This window comes from Eptatretus burgeri, chromosome 15, assembly GCF_056783735.1.
Source record: "Eptatretus burgeri isolate ZD-2024b chromosome 15, Ebu_testis_v1, whole genome shotgun sequence".
Classification (NCBI taxonomy): domain Eukaryota; kingdom Metazoa; phylum Chordata; class Myxini; order Myxiniformes; family Myxinidae; genus Eptatretus; species Eptatretus burgeri.
In genome coordinates this window covers 18,160,861-18,182,641 of record NC_140975.1, presented here as the reverse complement: position 1 = coordinate 18,182,641, position 21,781 = coordinate 18,160,861, and the positions used below count along the sequence as shown (strand labels likewise).

General features: G+C 40.6%; 1 protein-coding gene across 4 annotated transcripts in view; it reads left to right on the top strand.

Moving 5' to 3' along the window:
• LOC147011656 (RNA-binding protein 4-like) overlaps positions 1-20,470 on the top strand; it is a 36,985-nt gene extending 16,515 nt beyond the window's left edge. Inside the window, exons 2-5 of one of the 4 annotated variants that reach the window (XM_085857992.1) lie at positions 6,852-6,938; positions 7,733-7,817; positions 10,901-11,951; positions 18,710-20,470. In XM_085857992.1, the coding sequence (XP_085714118.1) occupies positions 10,927-11,951; positions 18,710-18,743 (1,059 nt within the window). In that variant the 5' untranslated portion in view covers positions 6,852-6,938; positions 7,733-7,817; positions 10,901-10,926 and the 3' untranslated portion in view covers positions 18,744-20,470. The remainder of the gene's footprint in view (positions 1-6,851; positions 6,939-7,732; positions 7,818-10,900; positions 11,952-18,709) is intronic. The other 3 variants (XM_085857994.1, XM_085857991.1, XM_085857993.1) reach the window with 3 other exon arrangements.
• The last annotated feature ends 1,311 nt before the right edge of the window (positions 20,471-21,781 follow it).

The window sequence follows — 21,781 nt, the reverse complement described above, 5'->3', positions numbered from 1 at the left end:
GGGCTTCTCACTCTCTCACCACAGGTAGATTGCTGGTCTTTCTGTCTTCTACTGTCTCCTCTCTGGTCTTGTCCCCTCTGCTCTTTCTGCGATTTGTCCACACCATATTTCCACAGGGCACTCAATCTCCGCCAACAACCCCCTTCTGGTAAAACTACCAAAATCACGAATCACTGCTCACCTTCACTCTTTCATTCCTCTTTTTTTTTTCTCCTTTGGAATAAACTCCCACACTCTCTTTAATCCCATTCTTCCCTCCAGGCCTTTAAAACAGCAGTTCTCCACCACCTCTTATCTTCCCCCATCCAAAACCATGATCTTTTCTCACCCCATTAATCCACCCCAAACCCACCTCCTTCAATCTTGTATACCCCATGTTCCCTGCCCCCATCCCTCTCCCTTCCATACATCTAATGTCGCTGTTCCCCACTGTTTTGTCCCTCCCACTCCCACCCCTCTTGTCTCATGTCCCCTTGATGTGCATGGTGTGTTCGCTCTCATACGAGCCTCGACAAGGTATACAAAAATATTTTTAAAAAACCATGTGATCTATGATGTCAAAGTGTGAACCTTTTGTTCCTCATGGATAGGCAGTCATACTTGTAAAGTTTTGCCTCGATCTGTTCAGCCACTTCAGAGAAGATTTCTGAAGGTTTTTTTTTTTGTTTTTTAAACAATAATGGCTGCTGAATCGCGTGACCGATGATGTCATCAAAAAATTTCCTTTGGACCATTTTATCCCCACCTGACCCTCAAAATTTGTCATACTGATCAGATGTAGCATTCTATGTTTGCATTTATGATGTCATAACAAAGGCACCGATGACGTCATTAAAAATACATCACACATTGCCCATGAGGAGTATTTGTCATGTGCCAAGTTTCTATTTTTTCCTTTGTGCAGTTTCAGATAGAGGTCCAAAGTTTTTTTTTTTTCTGTTTTCCGTTTCCTCTCCTTCGGCAAGGGTAAAAATGGTACCATTGGAACAGCTACATGAAGCTTGAAATCTATTTTCTTCTTCTTCTTCCTCTTCATCCTATTCTTATTCTTCCTCTTTTAGTGGGTGGTCGCTAGACTACCGTTATTCTCAGGTTTTCCTTCTGTTATGTATGTAATGGACAGCTCTGGATGCCAGAGGAGTCAACCAATTTTGATGAAACTTCACTGGTAAGTTCATTCCAGGATCTAGTTGTATGCTTTTGAGCACCGTTGGTTATGGACGCCACCGTTGCCTAGCAACGGGACTTTGAAATATTTGGAAAAATCCGAAATATATATATATATATATATATATATATATATATATATATATATATATATATATATACATATATACATATATTTCGAAAATCAAAAATCGGCTTCCACGCTTTTATGCGCACTATAATCAACGTCTTTGTCAAAAAATTTCAGTCCGATCCGTCAAAAACTGTATGACTAGTATGCAATTATATAGCGACCACCCATGTCGCCTACCGGCATGTTCTTCGTCTTTTCTTGTTATTCTTGTTCTTGTTGTTCTTCTTTCCCAGAAGGACAGGCTTTTAATAGCAAGCATTTTTACAATAAAATGGACGATTTTCTTTCCCAGTAAATCGATTATATTGGCGAACCAATGGTCCCATTTTTATTATTCTACCACATCAAAAACCCATTATGATGGACACAAAGATAGACACGTATGTTCGTTTTAGTAATAGGTACATGTATTATGAAGGTATAAATTGTTTGGCAGTGCTCTTCAGCTTGACCCCAATAACTGCCCCAGAGAATTTTTTGGAACCCTTTACGCAAGGCGCCTATTGTCCAATTCCTCCTCCAGAGGAAATACAGTGCATTTTATATTGCATGAGCGTGATGTTCAACGTCATGTTGCTTTTGGCTTGGGAGAGCCTTTTTAGTTTATTGATCAGATCCAATCACAACTCCAACTCCAAACTGGTGCTCACACTCAGTTAGGCAGAGACAAGGAGTTTATGACTAACGATGCTTGTTGATAACAGGCTGTGCGGCAATGGCAGATGCTTTTCTGCTCCAAGTCGGGAGGGGGGGGGGAGCGGGGCGTTTGGGGCATGCAACCCATGCAATTGAATGGGGGCTCCGAGACAACAATGGATCCCCAAGGGTGGGTCTCACCCTACCGACAAAACATATGCACTTGTGAGTCATGCAATGAATCGATTAAAAAAATATATATATTCCACTGATGCTTAACAAGACAGGCCTATTACAAAATTAGGGGGTGAAGTTAGTATTAGTAGAAAAAGCAAGTGAAATAATTACGTTTAATGCATATAAATGCAACAATAATCATAATAACATTTGTATAATTCCTAATGTTGATACATACCGATATTGTTGAGGAAATCAAAATCCACACTACAATTTATTGAACATCACAAAATACCCCCCCCACCCCCACCCCAACCCCACACCCCCTTCATGAGGAAATTGACCAACCCGTGCACATGACGGAATGTTGCGCATTTCAAAATCAAAGTACCTGTCCTGTGGATGAAATGAAACGACCCCAGCAGTGCTGAAAAGAGGAAAAAGCTCAACAACAGGGGAAAAGGGTTGAAAATCATCCGAAATTAACTTTCTTTGTTAACCTCCGCCATCTAAGATGGAGGGAGGTTACTGTTTTCACCCCTGTCTGTTTGTTTGTTTGTTTGTGAACAGTATTGCAGAAAAACTCCTGGACGGATTTCGACGAAACTTGGTGGGGGGATCAGGTATGGTCCAAGGATCATGCCATTAGATTTTGGACTTGGTCCAAAGTCCAATATGGCCGCTATGGCGGCCATTTTGAAAATATATTTGAATTTTTGTTTTTGCATTTCTACATGTTTTAAGTGATTTCCAACCAAAAAAAAAAAAATTTGTTAGAGAAAAAAATAACAAAATTTTGCAACTTTAAAAAAAAAATTTCGATTTTATTTGAAAAATATTTGAATTTTTTTTTTGCATTTCTACATGTTTTAAGTGATTTCCAACCCCCCCAAAAAAAATTTGTTAGAGAAAAAAAAAATTTTGCAACTTTTTTTCAAAAAAATTTCGATTTTTTTTTTTTTTTTTTTTTTTTTTGCATTTCTACATGCGCGTCGATCTAGTTTAGTTTATTCAATCTTGCTTCAGTAGAGTCTGATCCGTTTTGACCTTCAATGAATAGGATATCAGGTTCACTTAAGTGACCCTGCAGTATTGGCGGCAGAGGTTTTGCACTCTACCGAGTGCTCCCCCTCTAGGTATACAAGCAGCAGAACCAGAAAAAGGGATCTTGACCTACCATAAGTGCTGGGGAGTGTTCAATTACCCAACAGCTTGTAGAGAGCTCGCAGAGTGGCTTTAGCACTCACACTCTGATGAAACGGGTGATAAGGAACGGCTGGAAAGGCTGGGCAAGCGATATCAAGCTGATTGCTAATGGAACACTCCCCTGGATCAGCTTTTTGCACGAGTTTATGTTTACGGCTGGCAGTGTCGAGTGAGATTCGGGGGTAACCGTTATTCTATTCGCATAAAATATTGAGAAATTTATCTTCGGGAGCGGCCATGAGGGTCACGTTAATGCCCTCGCAGAAGGAGAGGGTATTGCATTTGGGTCTATTTGCTTGTTTGCCCATACACAGAACTTGTGTTTTTCTCGGCAACCGCTTGTCGGAGGGAGACAAAATTTTCACCATTGGAGCGACCACTCACGTAGAACGTTTTAATGCCAATTATAACGTCATGTCACATGGTGTGGCAACCATGTTCGAAAAATGGAAAAACTGGACCTCTATCTCTGAAACCGCACAAAGGAAAAAATTGAAACTTGGCACATGACAAATACTCCTCATGGGGAATAAGTGTGATTTTTTTTTTTTATGACATCATAATTGCATATGTAGAATGCGACATCTGATCAGTATGAAGTTTTGAGGGTCATCTTGGGATAAAATGGCCCACAGAAAAACATTTGATGACATCATTGGCCAAGTGATTCAGCAGCCATATTGTTTAAATAAATAATAATAATAAAAAAACCTTAAAATCTTCTCTGAAGTGGCTGAACAGGTGATGGCAAAACTTGACACGTATGACCTCCTATCCATGAGGATCAAAAGATTCACACACTTGATGTCATATGTCACATGGTTTGTCAGCCATATTGGATTTACGATAAAACCTATAAAAAATCTTCTTCTCCAGAATGGTTGGAAAGATCGAGTGGAAAGTTCACACAAATCTTCCCCAAGCCTTGGGTGTACAAGTTTGTTCAGGAATAATTGATAGGTCACATGGTTTGGCAGCCATATTGGATTGAAGAAAAATATTAAAGAATGTTTTCTCTAGAACCGCTTAATCAATTGACGTGAAACTTCACAATATGATCGAGTAGTGATGGGGAATACTTGTTTTAAATTTCAAGTTGATCGAACACATGGTCTGGCAGTTGGAATGTTTTTTATTTTTTTGATCTGTTATTTTTGATATTTATTTTCTATTTTAAAAAAAAAAATTTTTTTTTTTGTTCATATAATGCTCACTTGGCTGTGCCTGGATGTGTTTGAGGGTAGAGGAGTATCAGCTGAAATGTGAATCCTATCCGGGTTCCTCTTGATGACTTCATCTTTGCTTTTTGCTTGTTTGGGCTCCTTCTGATTACTCCAATGCAGGACTGGACCTATATGGTCTTCCATTTGATTTGATTTGAATTTATTTTAATGCCATTCTCAATTCATTTGAATAACTAGTACGTGCCCGTAAAAAATAATAATAATAATAAATAAATAAATAAACCACACAGGCCGTTTCTTCGCTCTCACGTGCCGGTATGTGCGTGACCCGGAAGTTCGATATTATTCGCAATTTATTTTTAATACCCAATTATTCAATTTGCACCAACGTATTTTACCTTTTCGCAATGTCGTGGCAAGGAAAAACAAAAAGAGAAGAGAGAGAAAAAATTTACTTCCTGGTTCAGAGCATACCAGCACTCTGATGTTCCCGAAATTTATACACAGTCTAATATGAAAACGATCATAACTTGGGCCATTCTGTTTATCTATAAATGCGCATAAGAAATCGAGAAATTATTAGAATACACGAAGTCATCACTCTCCGGAAGCCCGTACGTTGTAACCCGTAATGGGGAACGTGGCTGTGCTTCCCTTCCCCATCGGCCACGCCCACGCAACAACGTGTCTTCCCATTAGTTTGGTAAATAAATGGCCATAACTTGGGAAGCACTTGTCTGATTAATATCAAACCTTGAAAAGGCACATCCTCAGGTCCCCAGCAATATACCTGGAAAGTTTCAATTAGATCGGACCAGAGGTTGTTGAGAAACAGCGGTCACACACACACACAGACACACACACAGAGATTGCTGGAATTATAGATAGATAATAATAAACATCATGGGTCAGGGTCAGGTGTCCGATCAAAGCGGGATGTGTTGGTACCCGGTCATCACTGCCACCAGTTGTAAAGTGGCAGTTCTAATTATGTCTCTTATTAATTACATAACACACCGGTACACAAACACCACACAAAACAAGTCCTGGCGAGGGTCTGCAATCTCTGATTGCTCTTTTTTTTGTTATTATTGTACGACAGCAGGAACTCTTTAGAATAGAGCGTCACTGAGACAGAAGGAGCAAACAATCAACAACCACAGCCACCACAACAGCAACAACAACAATTACGTGTTATAAAATATCCTTTTTAGCACATTTCACTTCATTTTGCATCCTCATTGACACTCGTAGATACATTTGCAATATGCTTGTGAACTCGACTTGCCGTCCCTTAATTAAACTCATCAGCGATGTGACATGTATGCACACTTAGCCATAACTCAAACAAAGCAAGGCAGTTATGGCATTGTGCAAGTTGATTCAATGACGTCATACTTTGCTTCCTCCGGGAGCTGCTGTTTGTTAGTAATTGCATTTTGAGTGTGCTGTGCAATTTCTCAAACCCTCTATTCAATTGCTGTTCCCTTTGAATACATGCGTTGCACTGATTGTGCTAATATGGGAGTTCAATATATACGAGAACATAATTGCTAACATTCTAATTTGGTTAGGGGTTGTTTTTGATAGTGGGGCTGGCAGGATGACCTGCAGGTACGCACACTGACCTTTAAGCTGTCTCGCCTTGGTTCTTATACCGACCGAGCTATAAACTGTCATCCCGATCTTTCACAGGCAAGTGATTCGTCAGTGGGTGTGCTGTCCCTTGGATGGACGTTATCCTGGGCATCCTGTCCACCAGCATTAGGAGGTGGACGTTAAAGATGCCACGGTGTCCTTCGCGAAGAGTAGGCGATGTATCGCCGGCACCATGAGCTATAATGTATGCACTGTTGCACTGTCAACTCAGCAAGCACTGTTGGTGCTATAATGTCTTCTTCTTCTTCTTCTTACGGCTGCTCCCGTAAGGGGTCGCCACAGCGGATCATCCATATGATCCGCATAGTGATTTGGCACATGTTTTACGCCGGATGCCCTTCCTGACGCAACCCTGGTCGCCTCTTACGACACAGGGATATGGTACACCTATTTTAACCGGGGTATACACCGGCCCAGTATACTGGTACTCATTTCGCCGACCTCGGAAGGATGACAGGCTGAGTCAACCCCCTGGTGTATTAATTCAGTGGCCCAACGGGGCTTGAACTCAGGACCTTTTGGATCCCAAGCCACTGCCCTTACCACTGCGCCAACACACCAGGCATATAGCACCATGTTGGTGCTATAATGTATGATTATGATAAAGGGATACATTTGTGGCAAATGTAATGTGCTTAGTAGGTACCTGTAAAGAGTAGATTTGTCTTGTCTCATTCCATTTCCTCAAGCCCAAGAACCAACAGAACGTGTTGGATGGATCAAAGTTTGCCCTCAACTGCATATCCAGCTTGAGATCAACGTTTTTATGTCAAAAGGTAAATGTCGCATTGACGGTTAGTGAAATTGTCTTGCTTGTTTCCTGTCTTCCAGTTTTTGCTGACTCGTCACTTCTAGTGCGTAATCTTTTTGACAAATATGGGTGGATGTGGGCCTAAAAGGTTTGAAGGAATGTTATTTTTGTGTCTGTACAGTGGCATAGCATGTTGTGTAGGTGCCAGGCTATGTTACTGTATTATTTATTTCATTATTTATGTTTTGTGCAGCGTATTTTAAGATGGTTAAACATATATTTTTATTTATATACACACACACACACACACACACACACACACACACACACACACACACACACACACACACACACACACACACACACACACACACACACACACACACACACACACACACACACACACACACACACACACACACACACACACACACACACACACACGAATCGGCCAAAGGCTTGCATGTGGTTAGAGCTAGATTTACACCCGACAAGTTGCGTTTGTTTTTGTATTTTCGGAATTATGGCCATATTCATCGAGTCGGGGCCTCGGGCAAGATTTTGTGCAAGGGCCTGTGGTGAAAGCCCTTCTCTTATGGAGGGGAGTAGTTCAATCCCTGTTTGTTCGTTTATTTCTTTACTTCTGTCAGGATGTAACATTTGAATCGGATGAGATTCCAACATTGGGATTGGCCTTCGATCGAATGTTTGTTAGAATGTGCGTACGAAAGGGTTTGGTCTTAGCTATTCTCAAAGGTTTGTGAAGTTACGTGTGACGTGTGCACTTTAAACCTCCAACTAAACTGGTGTGACCAGCAGACATGTGGAAGTCGCAGGAAGTGTTGGACCCTTTTGTCACATCCTTCTTCATCTCCAGTTGATGACACTGCCTGAGGAATTCTGAGTTTGTACATTGCCCTACTACATGAGGGTGGATCTCTACTGCTACTTATTTATTTATTTATTTATTTTTAGCTTCAACCACAACAAAAGTGTTTGGCTACAAAGAAAGTTTGGCTTATTTTTTCTTTACCTTTTGACATAAATCCAGCGTAACGGATGTAACATTGAGACAAAAATTGCATCACTAATGTTGAAATTTTGAAAAGGTTGGCCATATTACAGAGAGTTTCTTTATTACATATCGTAATTAGTCTCTATGGCTTTCTGATATTGGTACAAACCCCACTGTGTAGTCTACTACTAAAGCAAAAATCAACATTTAAGAGGCGTAACGGACGTAACATCGAAATGGACACAACTAAAACTGGCCATAGCACAATTCTTAAATCCTGCGACATAACGAATTTGTAGTATACCTTTCATTCACGGTAAGTAAACTAAGCATTAGTAGCATACTTTCTATATTCCAACGATACGATCTGTCTGTTGTTTGTTAAAATATTTTGAAAAGTTCACTGTAACGGACGCAACTCAGCAATGTAACGGACGGAACCCATGCGAATTTTCCAGAAAATGAGTGGACCCCTCAAGGAAAATCGTATATTTTATAAATAATGGATGAGTTTGCAAAGAGAAAAATTATATTTTGATCAAAAAGGCATTAGACCGTGGACTGCAGGCGTGAATAACACTAAAAAATGTAACGGACGTAACAATGTGCACCTGGTACAATAAAATGCAAAAAAAGGTACACAACAGTGGAAATGTTTCAAAAATTATACTACAGCCTGATCCTATATCAGTAATATTAATCAGCGAATACTACTTCTGATTAAAACATTCATCAAATAGCCATATTTCGACAAAATGATAACAGACAGAACTAGAGGAGGAGCACTCGGGAGAGTGCAAAACCTCCGCCGCCAATACTGCTGGGTCACTCAAGTGAACCTTATATCTTATTCATTAAATATGATGTCAACAGTGCTGACAGTTATAGTTCTTTTCTCCATTTTGGGGGGGGGGGGCGGGTTGGAAATCACTTAAAACGTAAAAATGCCAAAAAAAAAAAAAATCGAAATTTTGTTGAAAAAAAAAGTTGCAAAAATTTTTTTTCTCTAACAATTTTTTTGGGGGGGGGGTTGGAAATCACTTAAAATGTAGAAATGCAAAAACAAAAATTTTTTCTCTAAATTTTTTTTGGGGGGGGTAACATTTTTTTGGGGGGTGGTTGGAAATCACTTAAAACATGTAGAAATGCAAAAAAAAAAAATTGCTATTTTTGGGGGGGTGACAATTTTTTTTTTGGGGGGGGGGGTTGGAAATCACTTAAAACATGTAAAAATGCAAAAAAAATTTTTTAGGGGGGTGGGGTTGGAAATCACTTAAAACATGTAGAAATGCAAAAAGAAAAAAAAAATTTTCTCTAACAATTTTTTTTGGGGGGGGCCAAGTCCAAAATTTAATGGCATGATCCTTGGACCATACCTAACCCCCCCCCCCACCAAGTTTCGTCGAAATCCGTTGAGGAGTTTTTCCGTAATACTGTTCACAAACAAACAAACAAACAAACAAACAGAAAGGGGTGAAAACAGTAACCTCCATCCATCTTTGAAGATGGCGGAGGTTAATTATAGTAGTTTGATCCGGATCCAGATCTTCACCAAAATCTAATCAGTTCGTCCTTGTCACACACCCAACCTGCCCACAAAACTTAATCCGGATCCGTCCACAACTTTTTGAGATATCCTGCACGCAGACAAACAGACAGAAAAGGGGTGAAAACATAACCTCCTGTCCTTCACCTTCAGTGGCGAAGGTAACAAGAACTGCACTTGGGGAGCACACACCTCCTCCATGCTGAACAGTTTACGTTTTGTATCCCACTGATAGGCCGGATCTTGATGTGGACCTGAACTATCAAATTGGCTTGTTCTTGTCACCTACCCAACACGTCCACCTAGTTTTGTCATTCGTCCACAACGTTTTGAGGTATCGTGCTATATATCATTTTTCGTCGTCTCAACTCGTACTTGCGTCATTTTAAAAGCCATACTTTTTATTCTCAAGCAGTTTCAGAACTTACAAGACTGATAAAGACGCCAGAATACATCGCTTAAGTACCAAAGTGGGAAATTGCAAAATCGCCGAAAGTACGGTTGTACTTTGCTTTGACATAAAACAATATACTTACTGTTCTGGGAGATTAGCTAACATGCATTTTAAATGTGTTACCTTAGAAGTGAAATTAGATGTTGTTTGTCAAATGCATGTATGCCTGGTGTTGGCTTAATGGTTAGGGTGGTGGGCTTGGGATCCAAGGGTCCTGAGTTCAAATCCTGCTCAGCCATTGAATTAATACCAGGTTGGGTTGACTCAGCCTGTCATCCTTCTGAGGTTGGAGAAATGAGTACCAGCTTGCTGGGATGATTGAGCCATTCAAGGAGACTGCTTTGGCAGCATCGACGCTCTGTACAGAGTATGGTCCCAATGGATGGATGAATGTCGAATGCATGCTGGTATTAATGGATTGCCGGGTTATTAAGTTTTCCTCCGATTGATAAATATGCCCACATTCATTGAAGAAGAGGGAAGACGACGACGTATCACCTTTTTTGACCGTTTCCAGAAGAGGTTTATTTTTATTTAAATATGTCTGGTAATTTTTTTTTCTCTAATACGTATGCGTACTTTATTATAACTGTCTTTAATCAAAAAAGGGTAATATCACATAGGTAAAAACCAAAATATAATATCTGAAGTGGTGACGTTAGGAACACATTCCTCTCTTATCCCGTTAATTCTGATGATAAAAATTGCTTTGATTTTTCATTGTTTTGATATTCGTTGGACTTTTCAGGAACGCATCCCAGATGTAAACCGGGGTCTTACAGTGCAAGATAATTATATATAAGGGAAGCATTCAATATACATTGCTAACAAATGTTTTATTTTTTATTTTTGGCAATTCTCCCTAACCAAACGTTTTGGGTCCTTGCCCAAGGGTCATTTAAAGGTCTTTTTTTTAGAATGGTCTTCATTTGATTGAATGGGTACTTTTCTCTTTGATGGTGTTTTCTTCAGGGTTTGGGAGGCTGGCCGTCGGCACAATGAAGATCTTTGTAGGAAACGTGCCTTTCCAGGCAACAAACAAGGAACTCCGTGACCTTTTCGAGCAGTACGGTCGTGTGACTGAGTGCGAGATCATCAAGGAGTACGCGTTCGTTCATATGGAAAAGGCTGACGAGGCGGACGAGGCCATAAAGAACCTTAACCGCTACAGACTACACGGCGCTCAGCTCAACGTTGAAATCTCCCGTGGGCGCCCTAAGATGGTACCCCCAGGAGCCACAAAGCTCTACGTGGCAAACATTTCCTCTGATGTGACTAACCTGGAGCTTCGTGCTAAGTTTGAGGAGTATGGAACTGTAGCAGAATGTGACATCGTGAAGGACTATGCATTTGTACACATGGAACGAGAAGAGGATGCATTGGAAGCCATCCGTCGTCTGAACAACTCGGAGTTTAAGGGGAAGCGCATCCAAGTTGAGTTGTCACGAAGCAAGTTGCGTCCCAGACCAGGCATGGGTGGGCGAGGAGAGTGTTTCCGTTGTGGCCAAGAAGGCCATTGGTCACAGGACTGCCCTGAAGATGGTGGCCCACGATTACTTTCGGATCGCTTTCGTAATGGAGACACATCTGCTGCGGCGGCAGTGGCTGCAGCAGCAGTGAGCGCATATGGTGCTGCTGGTGTTTACGGCACCTATCCACCCCCCGGCGCGTATCCTCCCCCACCGCCACCACAACCAGCCCCAATGGCTCCCACGCCTAATGCTGCATATGGTTACGGTGGTGATCGCTCATTTGGTTTAGTCGATTATTATGAACGTTACCGAGCACGACCCACATTTGCAAGTTCGATGTCGCCCTATCCCAGTGTCCCTGGCGGTTCTTCCTCATCTTCTCCACGTGATGTGGATTACTCGAGTCGTGTCGCAGCAGCAGCCGCATCATCGGCATCTGCTGCAGGATTTGGATATGAACAAGACCGAAATCCTGTTAGGGGTGAAGCGGCCATGGCACTGTCGGGTTTGTACGCCTTTGAGCCCACCAGACTCTCACCAGCATGCACCAGGTATTGATTTGATGTCACAGGAGGTATATGGTCTTTTTTTTGTTCATGTTGTACTTTTCATATTTTGAGTTAAGTTAAGCATAATTATATAACATTCATAACAATGTGTTCTCAATCATTTCCTCACTTTGCATAATTTGGGGCCTAATGCTTGAATGGCTGGACAAATCTTGATAATATTTTGAGTGTTGTGCAGCTTTTAATATCCTTTTAAGCATGCAATCAATGTTATTGCTGAAATGACCAGATTAAGAGATTAAGATAATTATTTTGGAGATAACACTGCTTTAGTTCAACTCTGGTATGAAAAAAGATCGAGAAAACAAGTTTTCATCAAATATTCAAATCCTGTGGAATTAATTTAATATTGAAGTGAATTCATAATGTTGGCTTCACAAATTAAGTACCTTTTCAGATTATGAAGTCCATCTTTTTATAGCAAAGCTTTGGGGCTGTTCAATTCCACCCAAGAAAATGCATTCTTCCTAAGGAAAATCCGGCCCAAAAGTGAGGCCCAAAGCCTGGTCCAACATTCCCAAGTGGTCCGTCGAGGAAGTAGATGCGAGGGCCCACCAGACGCTCTTACCCCCCCCCCCCTACTCCCAGAGAGACAGGGTGGTTGTGCAGGATCTGCCAGGGCTGAAAGACTCATTCCAAGTGCTGGACCAGCTCATGACTGCAGAGAGAGATTAACCCTCCGTCCATAGGACGAGAGATGACATGCAGAGGGTGGAATCGCCAGCAAAAAGACGAGCATTATCCTTCTGGGATTCAGAGACTACTGATGAAGACTAGGAACAAGACTGGGATGAAGCTGCCTAAGGTTACCTATGCCCCAATAAGGAGTGGAGGCGAGAGGACCCCACCAACAACCACATGCCGACAACGGGAGTGGAGGAATCCAGTGAGCCACGAGAAGAGATGGCCAGGAACGTCACAAACGGAGAGCCCAGAGATCAAGGAGTGGTGCTAAACTTTCTCAAACACTCGAGACACATCCAGGGAGACAACCCGATCTCATGTTTGATACCGAAGACCTCCACCCACCGCTGGGAGAGGAGAAGCAGTGTGTCCAAGGCAGAATGACTGGGCCCGAAATCGAACTGATTATTCGAGACCAAGTTGCTGGAGAAAAGGAAGGACCCGATGCAACCACAATGATAGACTCCTCGACCCCCGCCCATAATTGGAAGCAAGTTAACAGGCCTGCAGTCAAGGCGATCAGTTCCTGCACCACAGCTGTACAATGCAGTGATGCTGGCTAACTTCCAGGCAGATGGAAACAGATCCAGAAAGTGAAAACAGCAGAAAGAGGATGAGCAAGAGCAGTAGAGCAGGTTCCCAAAATTTTTGGGTATAACTTGAGAATAATTTGACCCAAAAATTGTCAGGCATGCTCAAAAAACATTAGATATGGTGCATATAATTGATATGACATCGCCCATGCCGAGTACATTGTATTAATTTGTGTGAATGTTAGCTGTAGACCATGACTAATAGCACTTGATGCTTCCTTCTGAGAGACTACTACTACTACTACAAATATTATTCTCATGAACTTGTGTGGTCAGGTCAGCTGCAAAAAGTATTTTGCTTAAGTGTTTCACATTTGACTGAAGGTGGCAGGAATTTGTAGATTGTTTAGGTAGCCAGCAAACTCACCTATTCTTTTCGAATGACGTCATGGGACCTTTAACAACCACCAACTAATGCTAGCGGATGTGTTAACCCAGCCTAACATCCATCCGAAGGATGGCACACTTTATGATGCCACACACTGCCTGTGAAGCACCGATCTGACAGTTTGTAATCGCGTCGAGAATTGAACCCAGGCTACACAGCTCAAAGTTAAGTATGCTACTGCTATGTATGTATGTATGTATGTATGTATGTATGTATGTATGTATGTGTATACATTATGTCCTCATCTCTGCTACCTTCCTTTTTACCATGCCACTATAACTCCACCTACATACAGTGGGGAGAACAAGTATTTGATACACTGCCGATTTTGCAGGTTTTCCCACTTACAAAGCACGTAGAGGTCTGTAATTTTTATCAAAGGTACACTTCAACTGTGAAAGACGGAATCTAAAACAAAAATCCTGAAAATCACATTGTATGATTTTTTTTAACAATTAATTTGCATTTTATTGCATGAAATAAGTATTTGATACATCAGAATAACAGAACTTAATATTTGGTACAGAAACCTTTGTTTGCAATTACAGAGATTAGACGTTTCATATAGTTCTTCACCAGGTTTGCACAGACTGCAGCAGGGATTTTGGCCCACTCCTCCATTCAGATCTTCTCCAGATCCTTCAGGTTTCGGGGCTGTCGCTGGGCAACACAGACTTTCAGCTCCCTCCAAAGATTTTCTATTGGGTTCAGGTCTGGAGACTGGCTAGGCCACTCCAGGACCTTGAGATGCTTCTTACGGAGCCACTCCTTAGTTGCCCTGGCTGTGTGTTTCGGGTCATTGTCATGCTGGAAGACCCAGCCACGCCCCATCTTCAATGCTCTTGTTGAGGGAAGGAGGTTGTTGGCCAAGATCTCGCGATACATGGCCCCATCCATCCTCCCCTCAATACGGTGCAGTCGTCCTGTCCCCTTTGCAGAAAAGCATCCCCAAAGAATGCTGTTTCCATCTCCATGCTTCACGGTTGGGATGGTGTTCTTGGGGTTGTACTCATCCTTATTCTTCCTCCAAACACGGTGAGTGGAGTTTAAACGAAAAAGCTCTATTTTGGTCTCATCAGACCACATGACCTTCTCCCATTCCTCCTCTGGATCATCCAGATGGTCATTGGCAAACTTCAGACGGGCCTGGACATGCGCTGGCTTGAGCAGAGGGAACTTGCGTGCGCTGCAGAATTTTAATCCATGACAGCGTTGTGTGTTACTTATGGTTTTCTTTGATACTGTGGTCCCAGCTCTCTTCAGGTCATTGACCAGGTCCTGCCGTGTAGTTCTGGGCTGATCCCTCACCTTTCTCATGATCATTGAGGCTCCACGAGGTGAGATCTTGCATGGAGCCCCAGACCGAGGAAGATTGACTGTTATCTTGAACTTCTTCCATTTTCTAATAATTGCGCCAACAGTTGTTGCCTTCAAACCAAGCTGCTTGCCAATTGTCCTGTAGCCCATCCCAGCCTTGTGCAAGTCTACAATTTTGTCCCTGATGTCCTTAGACAGCTCTCTGGTCTTGCCCATTGTGGAGAGGTTGGAGTCTGATTTATTGAGTGTGGACAGCTGTCTTTAATGCAGATAACGAGTTCAAACAGGTTCAGTTAATACAGGTAATGAGTGGAGAATGGGAGGGCTGCTTAAAGACAAAACTAATAGGTCTGTGAGAGCCGGAATTCTTACTGGTTGGTCGGTGATCAAATACTTATTTCATGCAATAAAATGCAAATTAATTACTTAAAAATCATACAATGTGATTTTCAGGATTTTTGTTTTAGATTCCGTCTTTCACATTTGAAGTGTACCGATGATAAAAATTACAGACCTCTACGTGCTTTGTAAGTGGGAAAACCTGCAAAATCGGCAGTGTATCAAATACTTGTTCTCCCCACTGTACATACCTTTTCCATGGCTCCTGGATGCCCAACTGTTAATGATGCCTATCTGAAGGGTCTTTTCAACTCTTGTTTTGCATTTCTGAGCACAATCTATATTACCCCGTGAGCCACAATTTTGTCTGAATCTTGATATTCCCCAATGCAGAGAATTCAAGTGGCAAATTCAATTGGTCTAGATCGAATAATATTTTGTCCAAGTACAGCAAGTCATCGTGTAACGTTGTATTTGTTCTTGAAAAGTGTGACTTTAACCGAAACAACTTTAAGCAAATCCAATTTCCCCATAATAATTGATGTAAATTGGGGAGAGGGTGGCTGGTGGGGGGAGTTAATGTTCCAGGGGAAAATTATCACCAAACAAAATGCATTATATGCATATACAGTGTAAGTTTTAAATAATATTGTATTCACCAATCACTTTGGAGCTGTTACCTGATCGTATTGTCATGACCAACTTCCATAATCACTTTGGAGCTCCGCATCAAAAAGTAAAGTGCAGTACTGTAAATTCCCATGTACATCAGGTTTTCACTGTATGTACTCTGGGTGGGCTTGTACACTAGTATGTACAGTATGCCTTATACTGCAACTTTATTAAAACCAGGACACCCATTAGTTTGGCTACTATATTAGAGGTTTTAAGGCATTTTGATGCAGACGAGTATGCGGTCGTTATTTACTGTACACGACATGATCACGTAACGTTGCGTTACTTTAAACTGGTATGTTCTCCACTAAATCAGTGATGTAACAGCGGTAAGTGAGGACTTGCTGTACTGCTAAATTGTAGGTCTTTGGAAGTGCAAACAATGTGATTTGTGTTCTGCAGTGTTCAATTATGTAATTCCATCAAAGTAAAATAAAGGTTTTAAAGACAGGAGGAAAAAAAGTTTTTTATTTTATTTTTATTTTTTGCAGTTTATTACCGTTGATGCAACGTCTTTTACACAATCTTATTCAACACGTTAAATTAGTTAACATGCCTGTTATTTGTGTCCTTAATGAGGTCCTTAAAAATCAAGGTTCCTGTTTAGAATGATTTTCAGTTTTGCTTGACTGCCAGATGGGCAGAAAGAGTAAAACAATTACCCAACTCCTACCCCTCTGTGGATGCTATCTCGGGATGAGATTCCATACAATTTGCCAAATTCAAAGTCAAGGTACTGCTAAACTACAGGTTCGTGTTCCAAATATCAAATTGAATTGAAATTAAGTAGTTCCTCAATCGTAGACTGACATCTATAGACAGACAGCGATGAACCAATAATTGTTTAATCCAGCTTTGCGCTTCGTGCGTGGGGCAACTATTCTACACCTTACTTGCTGAATAAGAATGTATTAAAAGGCTGAACATTTAACGAAGCAGCACATTGCTGGGACGCTGTATTGAAGTACGCCGACCGGGAGCACGATATTGATGCAAATCTGCTTGTGCACTTGGACCCATCAACACTGACTAGTTACAATAGTCTCTCCCTTCACCTGTTGAATGGGTGAGGCTTCCAAGTTCAAATGTATGTAACATGAGATTGTTTACAGTATTTTTTTTATTTGCACACTTTGTTTTTGGGGGTGTTTTTTTGGACAAACATGAGAAACGATTGGCCCAGTAGTCACCCCCTACCCCCCACCACCTCCCAAAAGGCTAATTCACCAAACCTTGTTATGATCACCACATGGCAAGATGGTGCACTTGCCAAGGTAATGCTACTGCCCTGGGGTGGGGTTAAAAGGTCAAATCCCCAAAAATGCAATGATGGGTACATTTTTGACCATTTTGTAATGAAACTTTGTATATATGTAAATAAACATTTGGGGATGCATGAAATATTAAACTTTTTGGGGGAGGGGGATTTGACCCCCAGTTCGTACCCCAGTGGGTGGGGACTTCGGATCACGAGGGTCAAAACAGGAAAAATTTGATATTGGGTCATTTCTGGTGGAACTTTTGGTCATCTTTAAACTTAACTTTTGGTGGGAACATTGAACTGTATATAAGACTGGAAGGATTAAGGCTATTCACGTTGCACGTACCATTGTGTTGCCACCACACAGCTCCTTTTCTATGCACATGTCACCATGTTGTGCAAAAAGTTCCCTCATTCCTTGAAAGCTCAGGAGATGCAACTGGGCTTATTGACAAAGCTTTAACAACCCAACAAGGCAATTATGGATGGGCACTAAAAATCGGCTGATAAATGATTCCTGCCCACACCTTTCCAACCAGGGTGTTCTTAATTTTAGTTTTCTGACTTTCTTTCATTTATAGGACTATGTTATTTTGCATGTCTCAGCATCATAATCATGTCATATTATTGCCCCTGCCACAGAGGTGTGCAGCTATTAACCACCTCACCTACACCAGGTGTTGGAAAGAAGAAGAAAAAAAAACTTTTATACAAAATATATAGCAGGTATTTGTGATAATTTGTCACATTGCAGATGGTTACTTGTGTGTACAATATGTGTCAAAATGTGATTATTGGGGGTACTTGCTTGTTTTCATTTCTATACAAACGACCTCAAATGATTGTTTACTTGTTGATCCTCACTTTTCATGTTTTTTACTTGACGAAATCTACGATTTTGTCAAGTATGTTGGTCGGTTCAGTTTGTGAGTTTGTTTGTTTGTGTGTACGTCTCGCTCTACAGGTCGCATTTCGAGTCGGAATGTCATGGAACTTCACCAATGGACTTATTGGCCACCAGAATAGAACCCTATAACTTTTGGCATGTCAAGGTCAGGAAAAATTCCTGAAAATTGCGAAAATCCGTATCTTTTAGCATGGGCCGATTTTCAAAAATTCATGTCTCTGCCAAATCTTAACGGATTGCTTTCAAATTTGAAACACGGACGTAGGAGGGGAGTATCTTTGACTGGATTAAAATTGGTCACATCCGTTACGGATTATGGTGGTGACAGGTATTTTAATTTAACATGGTAAGTGCTATCTACGGTTTTTCATGGTAGTCATGATCACTTATGAATCATAATGCCACCAAATATTCAGAAAAACAAAAACTATTTTAGACCCTAAATACTATGTTTAACCCCCAAAATACCTATGATCGCTCAATATTCTCGATGGTACGCGATCTTGTTGAATTTCGACAAGTCCTGGCCCTATGGGCCATTTTTATTTTGTTTGTTTGTTTGTTTTTCCTTTACAGGTATGACTACACAAGTTACTACCAAGGCCAATGAAGACATGCCAGTGTGAAGTGCATTTACGTGAAGACTTGGCCCTTAATATGGCTTTTGTAAATTTCACACATTCATTTATATAGGTTTTGTCTGATCTAGACGTATTTTGCATGGGACCAGTACTGCATAGTTAAATTGTGTCATGGAGATAAATAAATAAAAATTGCTATTTTAATTTTGCTTTGTTTATTTTATTTTATTTTCCTTTTGGAATTGATGAACTCGAATCTATATTTTTTACGTTTTTTTAATTTTAAAAATATGCCATTCTTGTGGTCCATTAGGCTTAGTTGCCAGTGTTTGTTTAAATGTTCAAGTATTGTAATTGTGGTGTCAACCGAAGAGGGTGGTTTGAAGATAGGCGTCTGAACATTATTCTGCAATATATATATATTCCATATATAGGGCAGCTGTGTGCTTTAAATTGTTCATATAACAAATATCTGTGTAATTTGTGTCAAGTTTGCTGGTCTTATTTTGCCGAAACCTCTCGATGGAGTTGCGCAACTCCATCTGGGTGCTACGTTTCAATTTTCAAACTCGAGTGATTCTCACGGATACTAATTGTTTTGGGTTGCGTGAGGATTGTTTCGGACTACTTTTCATCAAAACATTTATCAAAACCTATGATGTCTTCAGAAGTGGCAGGATATTATTATTTTTACTTTGCAGTGCCAGTAATGCTGTGGCGAGGATTTAAAAAAAAAAACAACAAACAAACGATCATTTTCAAAATAGGGATTTCTTTGCATGTTGCTGTCACTTGCGAGTGTGTCCTTAGCTGATGTGTGACCTGTTCATGTTGCATGACAATGACCCCAGGGTGCAGGCAGATTGCAGCTTGTTGGTTATTCTCACAACCTGACAGCCTCTTGAGCTGCAATTTAGGTTGGCCATGTTTTGAGACCCTTTTTAAATGCAACTTCCGCAATGCGAAGAATGCTCTTCTCTCGTCCAGCAAATGGCATTTGTGAAAACTGAAGGTAGACATGACTTTTTACATTATCATTGTTCTTCTTCTTATTATTATTTTAATTTTGTGTAGAATGCTGTTTTGTCTAACCCTGTTACCCAAAGGGCTAAATGTTTTGCTTTACACACAAGCCCCCCTGCTCATGAGCACAAAGGTGGATACTGCTTTTGCTCGTCGATATTTGATGTAAAATTTGATCCAGCAATACAAGGTCGATAAAGATATCGATTTACTAAATGTTTGAATGATGGAGTGTTGTATTATGGCCAAGGTAATAAATGAAGGTATGGCTTTAAAAAAATGAAAAGAAAAAAGGTAGTTTGCCTGTATGTTTGTTTTCCTGATGCAAAAGCAGTTTATTTTGCAAGGGAATTCTATTATCTTTGTTTCCTTGTATGAATTATCTTGTAAGTGCATAATTTTAAATTTTTTTTCGATTTGATTGCTATTCTTTCTATAATTGCATGAAACGGAGTGTAATTATATAAATAATGCTTGTATTAAAGCTTGATGTTTTCTGTCCCATTTTCAGAATGAGATTTAGGTGTGTGCGATATTCTGTGCTTGTACATTATAGAGCTCATTTGTACAATATTGTTATAATACCATTGGTAATTGAAACATATAATTTGGTTGCAACTTTGTTTTAATGTGAGTGAGATTATGGCATCTTTTGGTCATATCTTGCCCAAGACTTTAATCAACTTGATGCAGTTGTGAATTATTAAAGGTGCATAGTAATTTTTCTTGGAAACCTCATGTTTCAATTTTGTATTTCTCCCAAATGCAATATTTTATCCCCCTTTTTTGCAATTGAAAGTCTTACGGTTAGGTTAGTGGGTTGGTGGTGATGGTGAAAGTTCAGTGTGTACAATAAGACTGTATATGGCTATCTCATCTCTAGGATGCTTTCAACGTCATTGGGATGTCCCACGACGATGAAGCCGAGTTTCTCAAACTATTCTTTTCGCATCTCAGACAGGTTGGTGGCCTATCTGTATTCTACCACCTCCTTTTTGGTCTTTCAGCCTCTGTCCTCTCTTCGTCTGTTTTTCCCAGATTTCTGCAAGGTGCACATGGTCTGCCAGTAACCCTCTTGTTAAACTTGCAAAATCCAGAATCACTGCTCACCTCCACTGATTTGTTCTTCTTTTCTCGCACCTGGAACAAACTTCCCCAGTCGTGTTTATCCCTTTTTAGATCCTCGTGGAGGATCTCTAAGTCTTACGTTGTTGTTCTTCATCTTCTTCTTGTGGACTTTTTTTGTTTCACAGCCTACAGTTTTCATCGAAACTTCCTGAAGCTTGGCATATTTATGTAAAAATACCCTGCGCAGACAGTAACGATCTCTGATTTTGGAAATTCATCCTAGAAAAAAAGTTGACATCATAATATCGCCACTAATGGAAATCGCCTATAGCATTATCTCTGAAACTAGGCAAGCTGTTTGAATTTTGTTTGCGGGAATCAAGCCGGGCATTAACAGAGATAATTTATCGCAAACCTGATACATCACAATGATGTCATATTCGTTTTTATGACGTCATCATTAAGAGGACGAGGATCTTAGCTCATTTGAGCTTGTTTCCTCTGCAGAGCTTCAATACGACTGTTCAGCACTACCTTAGGTCATCCCCCATTCATAGTCATCATCTCTTCTACCCCAAATGACCCCCTTTCCAGGTTATTGTCACTTCCCCCCCCTTCTCCCTCACCTCTCTTTGTTTGTTAGTTGTCGGTTAGTTTGTACCTTTTTTGTTTCGTACCCGTTTCCCCCTTCCTCTTCTCTTGCTTTGTTTCATTTAGCTTGTTCATCTGCATGTGTCCTTCTTCCCCTATCCTCTTGATCTCATTCTCACTTCAACTCTATAGTTGGTGTTTCTCCCTTTTCATTTTGTTCCCTTCTATTCTACTCTCTTTTTTCATGAGCCTCGTTAATGTATACAAAAAACATGAGTATATTATTGCTTTAGGCAACTTGATCAGTGAGTACCAATTAATTGATAAACTACAGGTATGTTGGTTGCCATTCATGATCTGAAGAAGGCTGTTCACATGAAACATG